Source organism: Hemibagrus wyckioides, linkage group LG13 (genome assembly GCF_019097595.1).
Source record: "Hemibagrus wyckioides isolate EC202008001 linkage group LG13, SWU_Hwy_1.0, whole genome shotgun sequence".
NCBI classification, from domain to species: Eukaryota; Metazoa; Chordata; class Actinopteri; order Siluriformes; family Bagridae; genus Hemibagrus; species Hemibagrus wyckioides.
In genome coordinates this window covers 2020001-2032500 of record NC_080722.1, presented here as the reverse complement: position 1 = coordinate 2032500, position 12500 = coordinate 2020001, and the positions used below count along the sequence as shown (strand labels likewise).

General features: G+C 41.4%; 1 protein-coding gene across 2 annotated transcripts in view; it reads right to left on the bottom strand.

Moving 5' to 3' along the window:
- Positions 1 to 6820, bottom strand: part of LOC131363681 (L-seryl-tRNA(Sec) kinase) — a 13382-nt gene extending 6562 nt beyond the window's left edge. The window contains exons 1-3 of one of the 2 annotated variants that reach the window (XM_058406435.1): positions 6401 to 6820; positions 5555 to 5828; positions 4497 to 4698 (exon numbers count right to left, since the gene is read on the bottom strand). In XM_058406435.1, coding sequence (XP_058262418.1) covers positions 4497 to 4698; positions 5555 to 5828; positions 6401 to 6625 — 701 coding nt within the window. In that variant the 5' untranslated portion in view covers positions 6626 to 6820. The remainder of the gene's footprint in view (positions 1 to 4496; positions 4699 to 5554; positions 5829 to 6400) is intronic. The other variant, XM_058406436.1, reaches the window with a different exon arrangement.
- Between the last annotated feature and the right edge of the window lie 5680 nt (positions 6821 to 12500).

Here is a 12500-nt window from a genome sequence, read left to right as displayed (position 1 = left end):
TGTGTGTGTGACAGTGTGTGTGTATCATACAGCTGTGTGTGACAGTGTGTGTGTATCATACAGCTGTGTGTGTGACTGTGTGTGTGTGTATCATACAGCTGTGTGTGTGTGTGTGACTGTGTGTGTATCATACAGCTGTGTGTGACAGTGTGTGTGTATCATACAGCTGTGTGTGTGTGTGTGACTGTGTGTGTATCATACAGCTGTGTGTGTGTGACAGTGTGTGTGTATCATACAGCTGTGTGTGTGTGACAGTGTGTGTGTATCATACAGCTGTGTGTGTGTGTGACAGTGTGTGTATCATACAGCTGTGTGTGTGTGTGACAGTGTGTGTATCATACAGCTGTGTGTGTGTGACAGTGTGTGTATCATACAGCTGTGTGTGTGTGACAGTGTGTGTATCATACAGCTGTGTGTGTGTGACAGTGTGTGTATCATACAGCTGTGTGTGTGTGACAGTGTGTGTATCATACAGCTGTGTGTGTGTGACAGTGTGTGTATCATACAGCTGTGTGTGTGTGTGACAGTGTGTGTATCATACAGCTGTGTGTGTGACAGTGTGTGTATCATACAGCTGTGTGTGTGACAGTGTGTGTATCATACAGCTGTGTGTGTATGTGACAGTGTGTGTATCATACAGCTGTGTGTGTGTATGTGACAGTGTGTGTATCATACAGCTGTGTGTGTATGTGACAGTGTGTGTATCATACAGCTGTGTGTGTGTGACAGTGTGTATCATACAGCTGTGTGTGTGTGACAGTGTGTATCATACAGCTGTGTGTGTGTGACAGTGTGTATCATACAGCTGTGTGTGTGTGACAGTGTGTATCATACAGCTGTGTGTGTGTGACAGTGTGTATCATACAGCTGTGTGTGTGACAGTGTGTATCATACAGCTGTGTGTGTGACAGTGTGTATCATACAGCTGTGTGTGTGACAGTGTGTATCATACAGCTGTGTGTGTGACAGTGTGTATCATACAGCTGTGTGTATGTGACAGTGTGTGTATCATACAGCTGTGTGTGTGACAGTGTGTATCATACAGCTGTGTGTGTGACAGTGTGTATCATACAGCTGTGTGTGTGACAGTGTGTATCATACAGCTGTGTGTGTGTGACAGTGTGTATCATACAGCTGTGTGTGTGACAGTGTGTATCATACAGCTGTGTGTGACAGTGTGTATCATACAGCTGTGTGTGTGACTGTGTGTATCATACAGCTGTGTGTTTGACTGTGTGTATCATACAGCTGTGTGTGACTGTGTGTATCATACAGCTGTGTGTGTGACAGTGTGTATCATACAGCTGTGTGTGTGACTGTGTGTATCATACAGCTGTGTGTGACTGTGTGTATCATACAGCTGTGTGTGTGACAGTGTGTATCATACAGCTGTGTGTGTGACTGTGTGTATCATACAGCTGTGTGTGTGACAGTGTGTGTATCATACAGCTGTGTGTGTATGTGACTGTGTGTATCATACAGCTGTGTGTGTGACTGTGTGTATCATACAGCTGTGTGTGTGACTGTGTGTATCATACAGCTGTGTGTGTGACAGTGTATCATACAGCTGTGTGTGTGACTGTGTGTGTATCATACAGCTGTGTGTGTATGTGACAGTGTGTGTATCACAGCTGTGTGTGTGACTGTGTGTATCATACAGCTGTGTGTGTGTGATAGTGTGTGTATCATACAGCTGTGTGTGTGTGACTGTGTATCATACAGCTGTGTGTGTGACAGTGTGTGTATCATACAGCTGTGTGTGTGTGACAGTGTGTATCATACAGCTGTGTGTGTGTGACAGTGTGTATCATACAGCTGTGTGTGTGTGACAGTGTGTATCATACAGCTGTGTGTGTGACAGTGTGTATCATACAGCTGTGTGTGTGACTGTGTGTATCATACAGCTGTGTGTGTGACTGTGTGTATCATACAGCTGTGTGTGTGACTGTGTGTATCATACAGCTGTGTGTGTGACTGTGTGTATCATACAGCTGTGTGTGTGACAGTGTGTATCATACAGCTGTGTGTGTGACTGTGTGTATCATACAGCTGTGTGTGTGACAGTGTGTGTATCATACAGCTGTGTGTGTATGTGACTGTGTGTATCATACAGCTGTGTGTGTGACTGTGTGTATCATACAGCTGTGTGTGTGACTGTGTGTATCATACAGCTGTGTGTGTGACTGTGTGTATCATACAGCTGTGTGTGTGACTGTGTGTATCATACAGCTGTGTGTGTGACAGTGTATCATACAGCTGTGTGTGTGACAGTGTATCATACAGCTGTGTGTGTGACAGTGTATCATACAGCTGTGTGTGTGACTGTGTGTGTATCATACAGCTGTGTGTGTATGTGACAGTGTGTGTATCATACAGCTGTGTGTGTGACTGTGTGTATCATACAGCTGTGTGTGTGTGATAGTGTGTGTATCATACAGCTGTGTGTGTGTGACTGTGTATCATACAGCTGTGTGTGTGACAGTGTGTATCATACAGCTGTGTGTGTGACAGTGTATCATACAGCTGTATGTGTGTGTGTGAGACAGTGTGTGTATCATACAGCTGTGTGTGTGTGTGTGTCAGTGTGTGTGTATCATACAGTTGTGTGTGAGTGTGTGTATCATACAGCTGTGTGTGTGTCAGTGTGTGTGTATCATACAGTTGTGTGTGTATCATACAGCTGTGTGTGTGTGACTGTGTATCATACAGCTGTGTGTGTGTGACAGTGTATCATACAGTTGTATGTGTGTGTGAGACAGTGTTTGTATCATACAGCTGTGTGTGTGTGACAGTGTGTATCTATCATACAGCTGTATGTGTGTGTGTGAGACAGTGTTTGTATCATACAGCTGTGTGTGTGACAGTGTGTGTGTATCATACAGCTGTGTGTGTGTGACAGTGTATCATACAGCTGTGTGTGTGTGACAGTGTGTGTGTCATACAGCTGTGTGTGTGTGAGACAGTGTATCATACAGCTGTGTGTGTGTGACAGTGTATCATACAGTTGTGTGTGTGTCAGTGTGTGTGTATCATACAGCTGTGTGTGTGTGACAGTGTGTGTGTGTGTGTGTCAGTGTGTGTGTATCATACAGCTGTGTGTGTGTGACAGTGTGTGTGTGTGTGTGTATCATAGTTGTGTGTGTGTGACAGTGTGTGTCATACAGCTGTGTGTGTGTGACAGTGTGTATCTATCATACAGCTGTATGTATGTGTGTGAGGCAGTGTTTGTATCATACAGCTGTGTGTGTGTGACAGTGTGTGTGTGTGTGTGTGTATCATACAGCTGTGTGTGTGTGACTGTGTGTGTGTGTGTGTGTATCATAGTTGTGTGTGTGTGACAGTGTGTGTGTCATACAGCTGTGTGTGTGTGACAGTGTGTGTGTATCATACAGCTGTGTGTGTGTGACAGTGTGTGTGTGTGTGTGTGTATCATAGTTGTGTGTGTGTGACAGTGTGTGTCATACAGCTGTGTGTGTGTGTGAGGCAGTGTTTGTATCATACAGCTGTGTGTGTGTGACAGTGTGTGTGTGTGTGTGTGTGTATCATACAGCTGTGTGTGTGTGACAGTGTGTGTGTGTGTGTGTGTATCATAGTTGTGTGTGTGTGACAGTGTGTGTGTCATACAGCTGTGTGTGTGTGACAGTGTGTATCTATCATACAGCTGTATGTATGTGTGAGACAGTGTTTGTATCATACAGCTGTGTGTGTGTGACATTGTGTGTGTGTGTGTGTCAGTGTGTGTGTATGATACAGTTGTGTGTGTGTGTGTGTGTGTGTGTCAGTGTGTGTGTATCATACAGTTGTGTGTGTGTGACAGTGTGTGTATCATACAGCTGTGTGTGTGTGTGTGTGTCAGTGTGTGTGTATCATACAGCTGTGTGTGTGTGACAGTGTGTGTGTGTGTGTGACAGTGTGTGTATCATACAGTTGTGTGTGTGTGACAGTGTGTGTATCATACAGCTGTGTGTGTGTGACTGTGTGTGTGTGTGTATCATACAGTTGTGTGTGTGTGACAGTGTGTGTATCATACAGCTGTGTGTGTGACTGTGTGTGTGTGTGTGTGTCAGTGTGTGTGTATCATACAGTTGTGTGTGTGACAGTGTGTGTATCATACAGCTGTGTGTGTGTGACAGTGTGTGTGTGTGTATCATACAGTTGTGTGTGTGTGACAGTGTGTGTGTCATACAGCTGTGTGTGTGTGACAGTGTGTGTGTGTCAGTGTGTGTGTATCATACAGTTGTGTGTGTGTGACAGTGTGTGTATCATACAGCTGTGTGTGTGTGACAGTGTGTGTGTGTATCATACAGTTGTGTGTGTGTGACAGTGTGTGTGTCATACAGCTGTGTGTGTGTGACAGTGTGTGTGTGTGTGTGTGTATCATACAGTTGTGTGTGTGTGACAGTGTGTGTGTCATACAGCTGTGTGTGTGTGACAGTGTGTGTGTGTGTGTGTGTGTATCATACAGTTGTGTGTGTGTGACAGTGTGTGTGTCATACAGCTGTGTGTGTGTGACAGTGTGTGTGTTGTCCACAGTCACACTCTTCTTCTCCCACTGGTTCTTCTCAGTGTTCGGAGGCTCCATGCGACTGGACATCATGGTGATGACATCATCCGACACCGGCTGACCTCTGACCCTGTTTCTATGGAGACACACCTCCAGTGGACAGTGCAGGTAAAGCTGACAGAAGCCCAGTGAATCTGCAGCCAATCAGAGGCCGGAGTTTAACACACACACATCATCCAGAATAAATTTAAATAAATTCTATTAAAATAAATTTAAATAAATAAATAAATTTATTTTATTTTCATTTATTGTGTAAATTTCATCCCATTTTATTATTTCTTATAATAAATAATATTATAATTCTTATTGTTGAAAAATTATTGTATTGAAAATATAAATAATTACTAAAATAATTATACAACATTTTATTTATTAATTCTTTGTTTTCTTATTTTATTAAATTACTTTTTATTTTCTTTTATTCTTTTATTTATTTATTATTTTAATATTTTTATTATTTAATTTTGTTTTTTTTTAAAAATGCAAATATCAGTAATAAGGGAATAAAAATCAGACAAATGACATAATTGTTACACTATTTTCACTAAAAATAATAAAAATATCTGTATAATAATAAAAATAATTCTGTTTTACTTTATTATTTTATTAATTCTGTTATATTATTTAAAAAATATTTTTCTTCTCTTTTATTCATTTTAATCTTTTTAAATAATAATAACAATAATAATAATAATAATAATAATAATAATAATAATAATTATTATTATTATTATTATAATGAGAGCAGTAGTAATAATAATAATAATAATAATAATAATAATAATAATAATAATAAAAATAATAACGAGAGCAGTAATAATAATAATAATAATTATTATTATTATTAATAATAATAATAATAATAATAATAATAAAAATAATAACGAGAGCAGTAATAATAATAATAATAATAATAATAATAATTATTATTATTATTATTATTATAATAATGAGAGCAGTAATAATAATAATAACAGCAGTAGAGCATACGTCTGCGTGCGAGTTGGTACACTGGGTATCTCATGCTGTGGTAGTAGAAGTTGTCGTCCAGCAGCAGGGCAAGTCTCTGAGGTTGGGAGTGTGTGTTGTGTAACGCTGTGAGGATCTGCTGCTTCTGCATGGCCTCCTGAAAGCGTTCACACACACTTCCTGTTCCTCCACTTCCTCCTCCGGTGTGTGTGTGAAGTCTGTCAGCGCTGAGATCCCGCAGGAAACCGTCCACACACTCCAATACGGCCTGTCTGTGCTGCTTCCACCCCGCCTGCTACACACACACACACACACACACACATGAGACACCATCCATTAAACAAAATCATCTCATAATCAGACACACACACCTCACCAGCAGCAGAGTCGTGGCCTAAACAGCTAATTTGAATAAAAGCAGAGTTTCCATCTGATTGATGTTTTTAATTCCTGTTACTTTCTGAGCTAAGCTCCTGGTAACCATAGCAACCAACTTCAGCAGTCTTCTGACTGCATGAGGAGGACGTTTCCTGAGTTCTGGATTCTGATTGTTCAGAAGGTGTTGATTAATTAATAGCAGCTAGGGTTTATTAATAATCAGTGCGCTCATTCTAATAGTTTCCATAGCAACAGCGCGCTCACGTGACGCTGACGCAGCGAAGTGTTCCTGTAAGGAAGGAGTCTCCAGTGTCAGCGTCAGAGGTGAAGCTGCGACTTTAACATCTTCAGGACAGAATTAAACTTCTTCCATGAACAATAAAGGTAAACATAAAATTCACGTCTTTGTTCATTAATAAAAGTGTAACAGATGAAGTGATTAGTTTCCTGGAAGAGCAGAACACACCTGGATGTAGTAGTATCTGTTACCTGTCTCGACGCTTCATCATCTTCATCATCATCATCATCATCTCTCTCAGGTGTGTTGAAGCGAAAAGCCTCCTCAGGTATTAACTCGTCATATGAGACGATAAAAGTCCTCCAGCCGAGTGTGTGAAGGTGATCAGAGAGCAGGTGTGTGAGGGTGGACTTCCCCACTGCAGGTAACCCGCACAGCACACACACGCACACACACACACCTGCTGAGCGCTGCATGCTCTCTCTCTCACACACACACACACACACACACCGGTCAACACAGGCAGAGCGCGTGAGTGCCTGGGTTTTATAGTATATATATATATATATATATCATAAGATTTTACAGTAAAAAAATTAAGAAAGAAGCAATAAACCGATAGATACACAAAGCGCGTGACTAACGATTCATTCGGAGTCGTGTGTTTTCATAGCGACGAACCCGGAAGTGTGACGTCATCAGGGTGTGTTCTCAATCGCCCTCATTTTAGTTCACTTCACTTGAATAAAAGGAAACTCGTTTCTGGGGTTTGCTCGTTATTTGGACGTGAGTGAAATAAAATACACGCCAATGAACACATTAAAAATACAACTAATGTTTCATACATTAAATAAATAAAAAAAATAAAAATAAATAAATAAACAGCTAGCATATATGGGGGGGGGAGTCGATTTGAGACGCACCCTAGACCTTGCCAGCTCATTGGCCAGGATTGTACACGAGGTGTATGACGTCAGTAAAACGCGAAGGTATTATTAGTATTTACAGTTCCTTTGATTAAAAATGTTTAAAAAATACTATTTTTGTAAAAAATAAATAAATATTAGCATGGTGTGTGTGTTTGTGTGTTAGAGAGAGCGAGAGAGTGTATTTTAGCGGAGTATCTGTATTTCTCCACATGACCACATGATGGCGGTGTGACTGTGTTTATAAAAAATAAGTACACGAATTAAAATGCGGTCAATAGGATGATGTTCTTTCCTCAAGAGGGCAGTGGTGAGCAGTAGCTGCTGTGTGTGTGTGTGTGTGTGTGTTCCAGTAATCCTGAATATATGACGTGAATATAACTTATATCTGATTTTTTATTATTTTTGATAAATTGTACAAACCCTGTAAAAGCTGGATAAATGATGAGATCCATAAAACTCTGCATGTGTTTCAATTGAGTGTTTACTAATAATAATAGGCCACGCCTCCTTCACTGAAATTGAAACACACAGGCCACGCCTCCTTCACTGGGACTGACACACAGTGGCCACACCTCCTTCAGTGAGATTGACACAGAGAGGCCACGACTCCTTCACTGAAACTGACACACACACACACACACACACACACACACACACACACACACTGGTCACACCTCCTTCACTAAGACTGGCATATAGAAGCCACGCCCACTTTACTGAGTCTGACACAAATGCAAAACCTCCTGCATTGAGACTGACATACAGAAGCCACACCTCTTTCACTGATGCACAAACACACACACACACACACTTTGTCCATGACTCCTTTACTGAGACTGATACACAGAAGCCACACCTCCTTCACTGAGACACACACACACACACTCTCTGTCCATGCCTCCTTTACTGAGATTGACATATAGAAGCCACGCCTCCTCTACTGGAACTAACACACAGAGGCCATGCCTCCTCTGGGACTGGGTGTGAGTTAATGAGGTTGGAGTACTTTAGTGTGTGTGTGTGTGTGTGTGTGTGTTGATTAATGTTAAGTCATTAATTAAATTTCGTTCCCCTGAGACACTTTATTTGTGTTTATATTCTCAGCCTGAGTGCGTGACTGAATGGTCTCTGTGTGAGCTGCAGGTCATTTATACTGCTCTACAGCACACATGAGGCTCGGTCAGCACCTCTTCATCTGCTCATGACATCATCTGTTCACCAGCGCTAGAAGAAAGAGTGAGGAACCAACCTAAAAAAAAAAAAGGAAGTGGGATCGGTCAGACCGGACAGTAGAGCAGCTCACAGGTTTAAGTTAATGCCCTGGTTATGATACGATAATCGTTTCTATAGCAACGTCTCCTTCTCAGGATCAGTCTCAGTCTCTGTCAGCTGTAGCTTCACTCGGATCGTTAGGAACTGAATTCAGCGTGGGGAATCCGTGCATCTGAATCTGAATCCACTTAAATAAACGCAGATTTATCACACGTGAAGTTGCCGTCAGATTCCTGTAGAGGGCGCTGTGTCAGGATCAGCTCTGAGGAAATGACGCTGTAGTGATGGTCAGGAGATAGGAGAACGTTTAGTTTTTGTGTAAAATTGCATGCGAAATCTTCTAATAACGTGCGTTGCGTTAATGTTATTTTTGGAACATTAGAACCGGACGCTGAATACTTACTGAACGTTACTGAGAATGCACTGAGAAGCAGCTTGTTGAAAAAAAGAAAACAGATTCACCGCCGAACAGCTGGACATTTGAACTGGCTGATTAGCAGTTAGCATGATGAAGGTTACAGATAACGTATCTAAAACATAACACCATTTACATTTCTGGCATTTGGCAGACGCTTTTATCCAGAGTGACGTACAAGAGTACTTTAAAGTCTCTGTCAGTGAATACATTAACACTGGTTCAATATTCAATAGATCACAGATTTAGGAGCTAGTTTAAGTGCTGACGGAAGATAGTCAGAGACTCTGCTGTATGGACATCTAGGGGAAGTTCATTCCATTCAGTTCCAGAACAGAGAAGAGTCTAGATGAATACCTACCTTTTACCCTGAGAGATGGTGGGACCAGTCGAGCAGTGCTAGTGGACCTGAGGGAGCGAGGAGCAGTGTGAGGAGTAATAAGATCTTTGAGGTAAGATGGAGCTGGTCCATTCTTGGCTTTGTAGGCAAGCATCAGTGTTTTGAATCTGATGTAGCTTCAGGAAGCCAGTGGAGGGAACGCAGCAGTGGGGTGGTGTGGGAGAACTTAGGCAGGTTGAAAACAAGCCATGCAGCTGCATTTTGGATCATTTGCAGTGGAAGAATTGCATTCAGAGGAAGACCTGCCAGTAAAGAGTTGCAGTAGTCCAGTCTCGAAATGACCGAACAAGCACTTGAGTAGCCTGTGTGGATAGGAATGACCGAATCCTTCTGATGTTGTACAGAAGAAACCGACATGAGCGTGTCACATTAGCAACATGGGAGGAAAAGGACAGTTGATTGTCCATGGTTACCCCAAGGTTGCTAGCAGAGCCGAAGGAGAGATCATCAAGTTGTTCAGAGATAATGCAAGATCCTGGGCTGGGGATGAATCACCTGGGATGACCAGCAGTTCAGTTTTGCAGGGTTTTGAGTTTCAGCTCAGAGTTTTGAGTTTTCCATCCAGGATGAAATGTCTGCTAGAAACGCTGAGATCCGAGTCGTAGTATCTGAGCCACAGACAGGCAGAGAGACGGGTAGAGAGACAGACAGACAATCAGGCAGACAGGCAGATAGGCAGGCAGACAGTGAGACAGACAGGTAGGCAGATAGAGAGAGAGAGAGAGAGACAGACAGGTAGGCAGGCAGACAGCTAGGCAGGCAGAGAGACAGACAATCAGGCAGGTAGACAGAGAGATAGACAGACAGACAGCTAGGCAGACAGACAGACAAACAGACAGACAGGTAGGCAGGCAGGCAAGCAGCTAGGCAGGAAGAGAGACAGGCAGACAGACAGGCAAGCAGGCAGGCAAGCAGGCAGGCAAGCAGATAGGCAGGCAGGCAGACAGGCAGGCAGGCAGACAGACAGACAGACAGGCAGACAGACAGGCAGACAGACAGACAGGCAGACAGACAGACAGGCAGGCAGAATAGAAACTAATATTCGTAATGTTGAATTTTCTCAGTGCATTATGGGTAATGGAACACTCCTGCAGCCGTGGCAACAGTGTTTGAACATAAGAACTCAAGAAACAGATAAAATCTCTAAAATCATCACACTGCTGACCTACACTGACCTACACTGGCCCACACTGGCCCACACTGGCCCACACTGACCTACACTGAACTACACTGACCTACACTGGCCCACACTGGCCCACACTGGCCCACACTGGCCCACACTGGCCCACACTGAACTACACTGACCTACACTGACCTACACTGGCCCACACTGACCCACAATGACCTACAGTGACCTACACTGACCACACTGACCTACAGTGACCTACACTGACCACACAACCCCTTCACTAACATTTTTAAAAAATTATTATTATTAAAGTAGCATTTGATAATCAGATTTTTTTAGCATTTCTTGGTTCTTTCATAGTTTTAAAATTCTTTGTATTTGTATTTTTCTTTTGATTAATTTATTACATTTTTAAAATGTACTTTATTTTATATTTGTGAGATTTTTTGTTTCTATATTATCTTTTCCCTTTTGAGTGAACGCATGCATGAAAAATCGTTTGTTTTATTGTTATATTTTATTTCATAGTTATTTTTTATTAATATTTAAATTTATTAAAATAAATAAATATTTATTTCTATAAATACATAAATTTATTTAAATAAATGAAATAATTACTAAGTCATTACTAACTCATAATAGTCATTACTACTAATAATTACTAACTCCTGATATTGTTGTGATATTATTTTTATTTATATTTATATTTATATTTTAATAAACAATCACAGCTCTGATTCGATCCGAAGAAGCAGGGTTTAATAATAGAATTTTTGTACCAAATTTTTATAGTTCTTTGAAATTAATATTAAATATATTATTAGAATTTATTAAAAAGATTAGAGCATTAATAAGCAATTTATTAGAATTTATTAAAATAAATAAAATTAAATATATTTATTTAATTTATTTAATTATTATTATTTTCTATTTTCATTTTTTAATATATGAAATATATCTAATATTTATAGATAATTAACTGATTAATGAATGTGTACATTTTAACAGAATGTCAGACTCCAACTCACTGAATTTTATTATTTAATTATTTTGTTAATTAAACAGAATTAGCTTGTTTAGCCTCATATATCTCACAGTGGAATAAAAACGTCTCCAGGTTTCGGTGATATTTAAGTCAGCTCTTACAATACAGGATAAAAAGCTCAAGCAAAGAAATCTAGAAAATCAACTACACACACACACACACCTCGCTGTATAAAATTCTGCAGATTGTTCCTCTCCTCATTACTGAAGCGTGTGGACGCTGAGGAAGCAGAGGGAGAGCAGCGGCTAATTGAATCCTTTTAGTTAAAGGTCAGTTTTAGTTGCCTGTCAGAAAAAGAAAAAAGGTCTGAATGTCTGCAGTCTGAAGCTCCATCAGGGTGTAATTTCATTTAGAGCCCACACAACAATCCCTCATTATTCTACACACACACACACACACAAACACTACAGCCAACTTTCTGAGACATTTGTTCTACTGTTTAGAAAGACAGACAGACAGGCAGGCAGACAGGTAGGTAGGTGGACAGGGAGGCAAACGGGTAGGAAGACAGGAATGTAGGCAGGCAGACCGACAGAATGACAGACAAGCAGGCAGACAGGCAGGCAGAACGGTAGGCAGACTGATATGCTGGCAGACAGAAAGACAGGCAGGCAGACAGGTAGACAGACAGACAGGTAGGCAGGCAGGCAGAGAGACAGACAGACAGGCAGGCAGACAGGGAGGCAAATAGGCATACAGTTAGACAGACAGAGAGAACGGTAGGCAGGCAGACAGGTTGGCAGCCAGACAGACAGGCAGACAGACAGGTAGGCAGGCAGGCAGGCAGACAGAGGGACAGACAATCAGGAAGGCAGACAGACATTTCAGTCCCTACAGGAAATTAAAACAAAATCAAGCAAGATATCAAGTGATATTCTGAGGCTCTAGAAAATGTTCAAAGTTCCCACCGATTTTCCACAGATTTGTTCCGAGACGTCTCGTATGACATCATCAAAGACCTTACACACGCGTGCCTTTAAAAGAAGAATCCTGTCCTTCACCAACTCGAGTCGTTTTAGGCAAACTCCAGCAATGTTTTACCACCTTACTGCATCCGCACCTTCAGACAGGTGGGTGTGGTTAATCAGGTAACTCGGGTGTGATCAGGGTGGTAAACTGGGGTGGGGCATGTGCGTAGGATGTATGTAAGGTGCAAGGGGG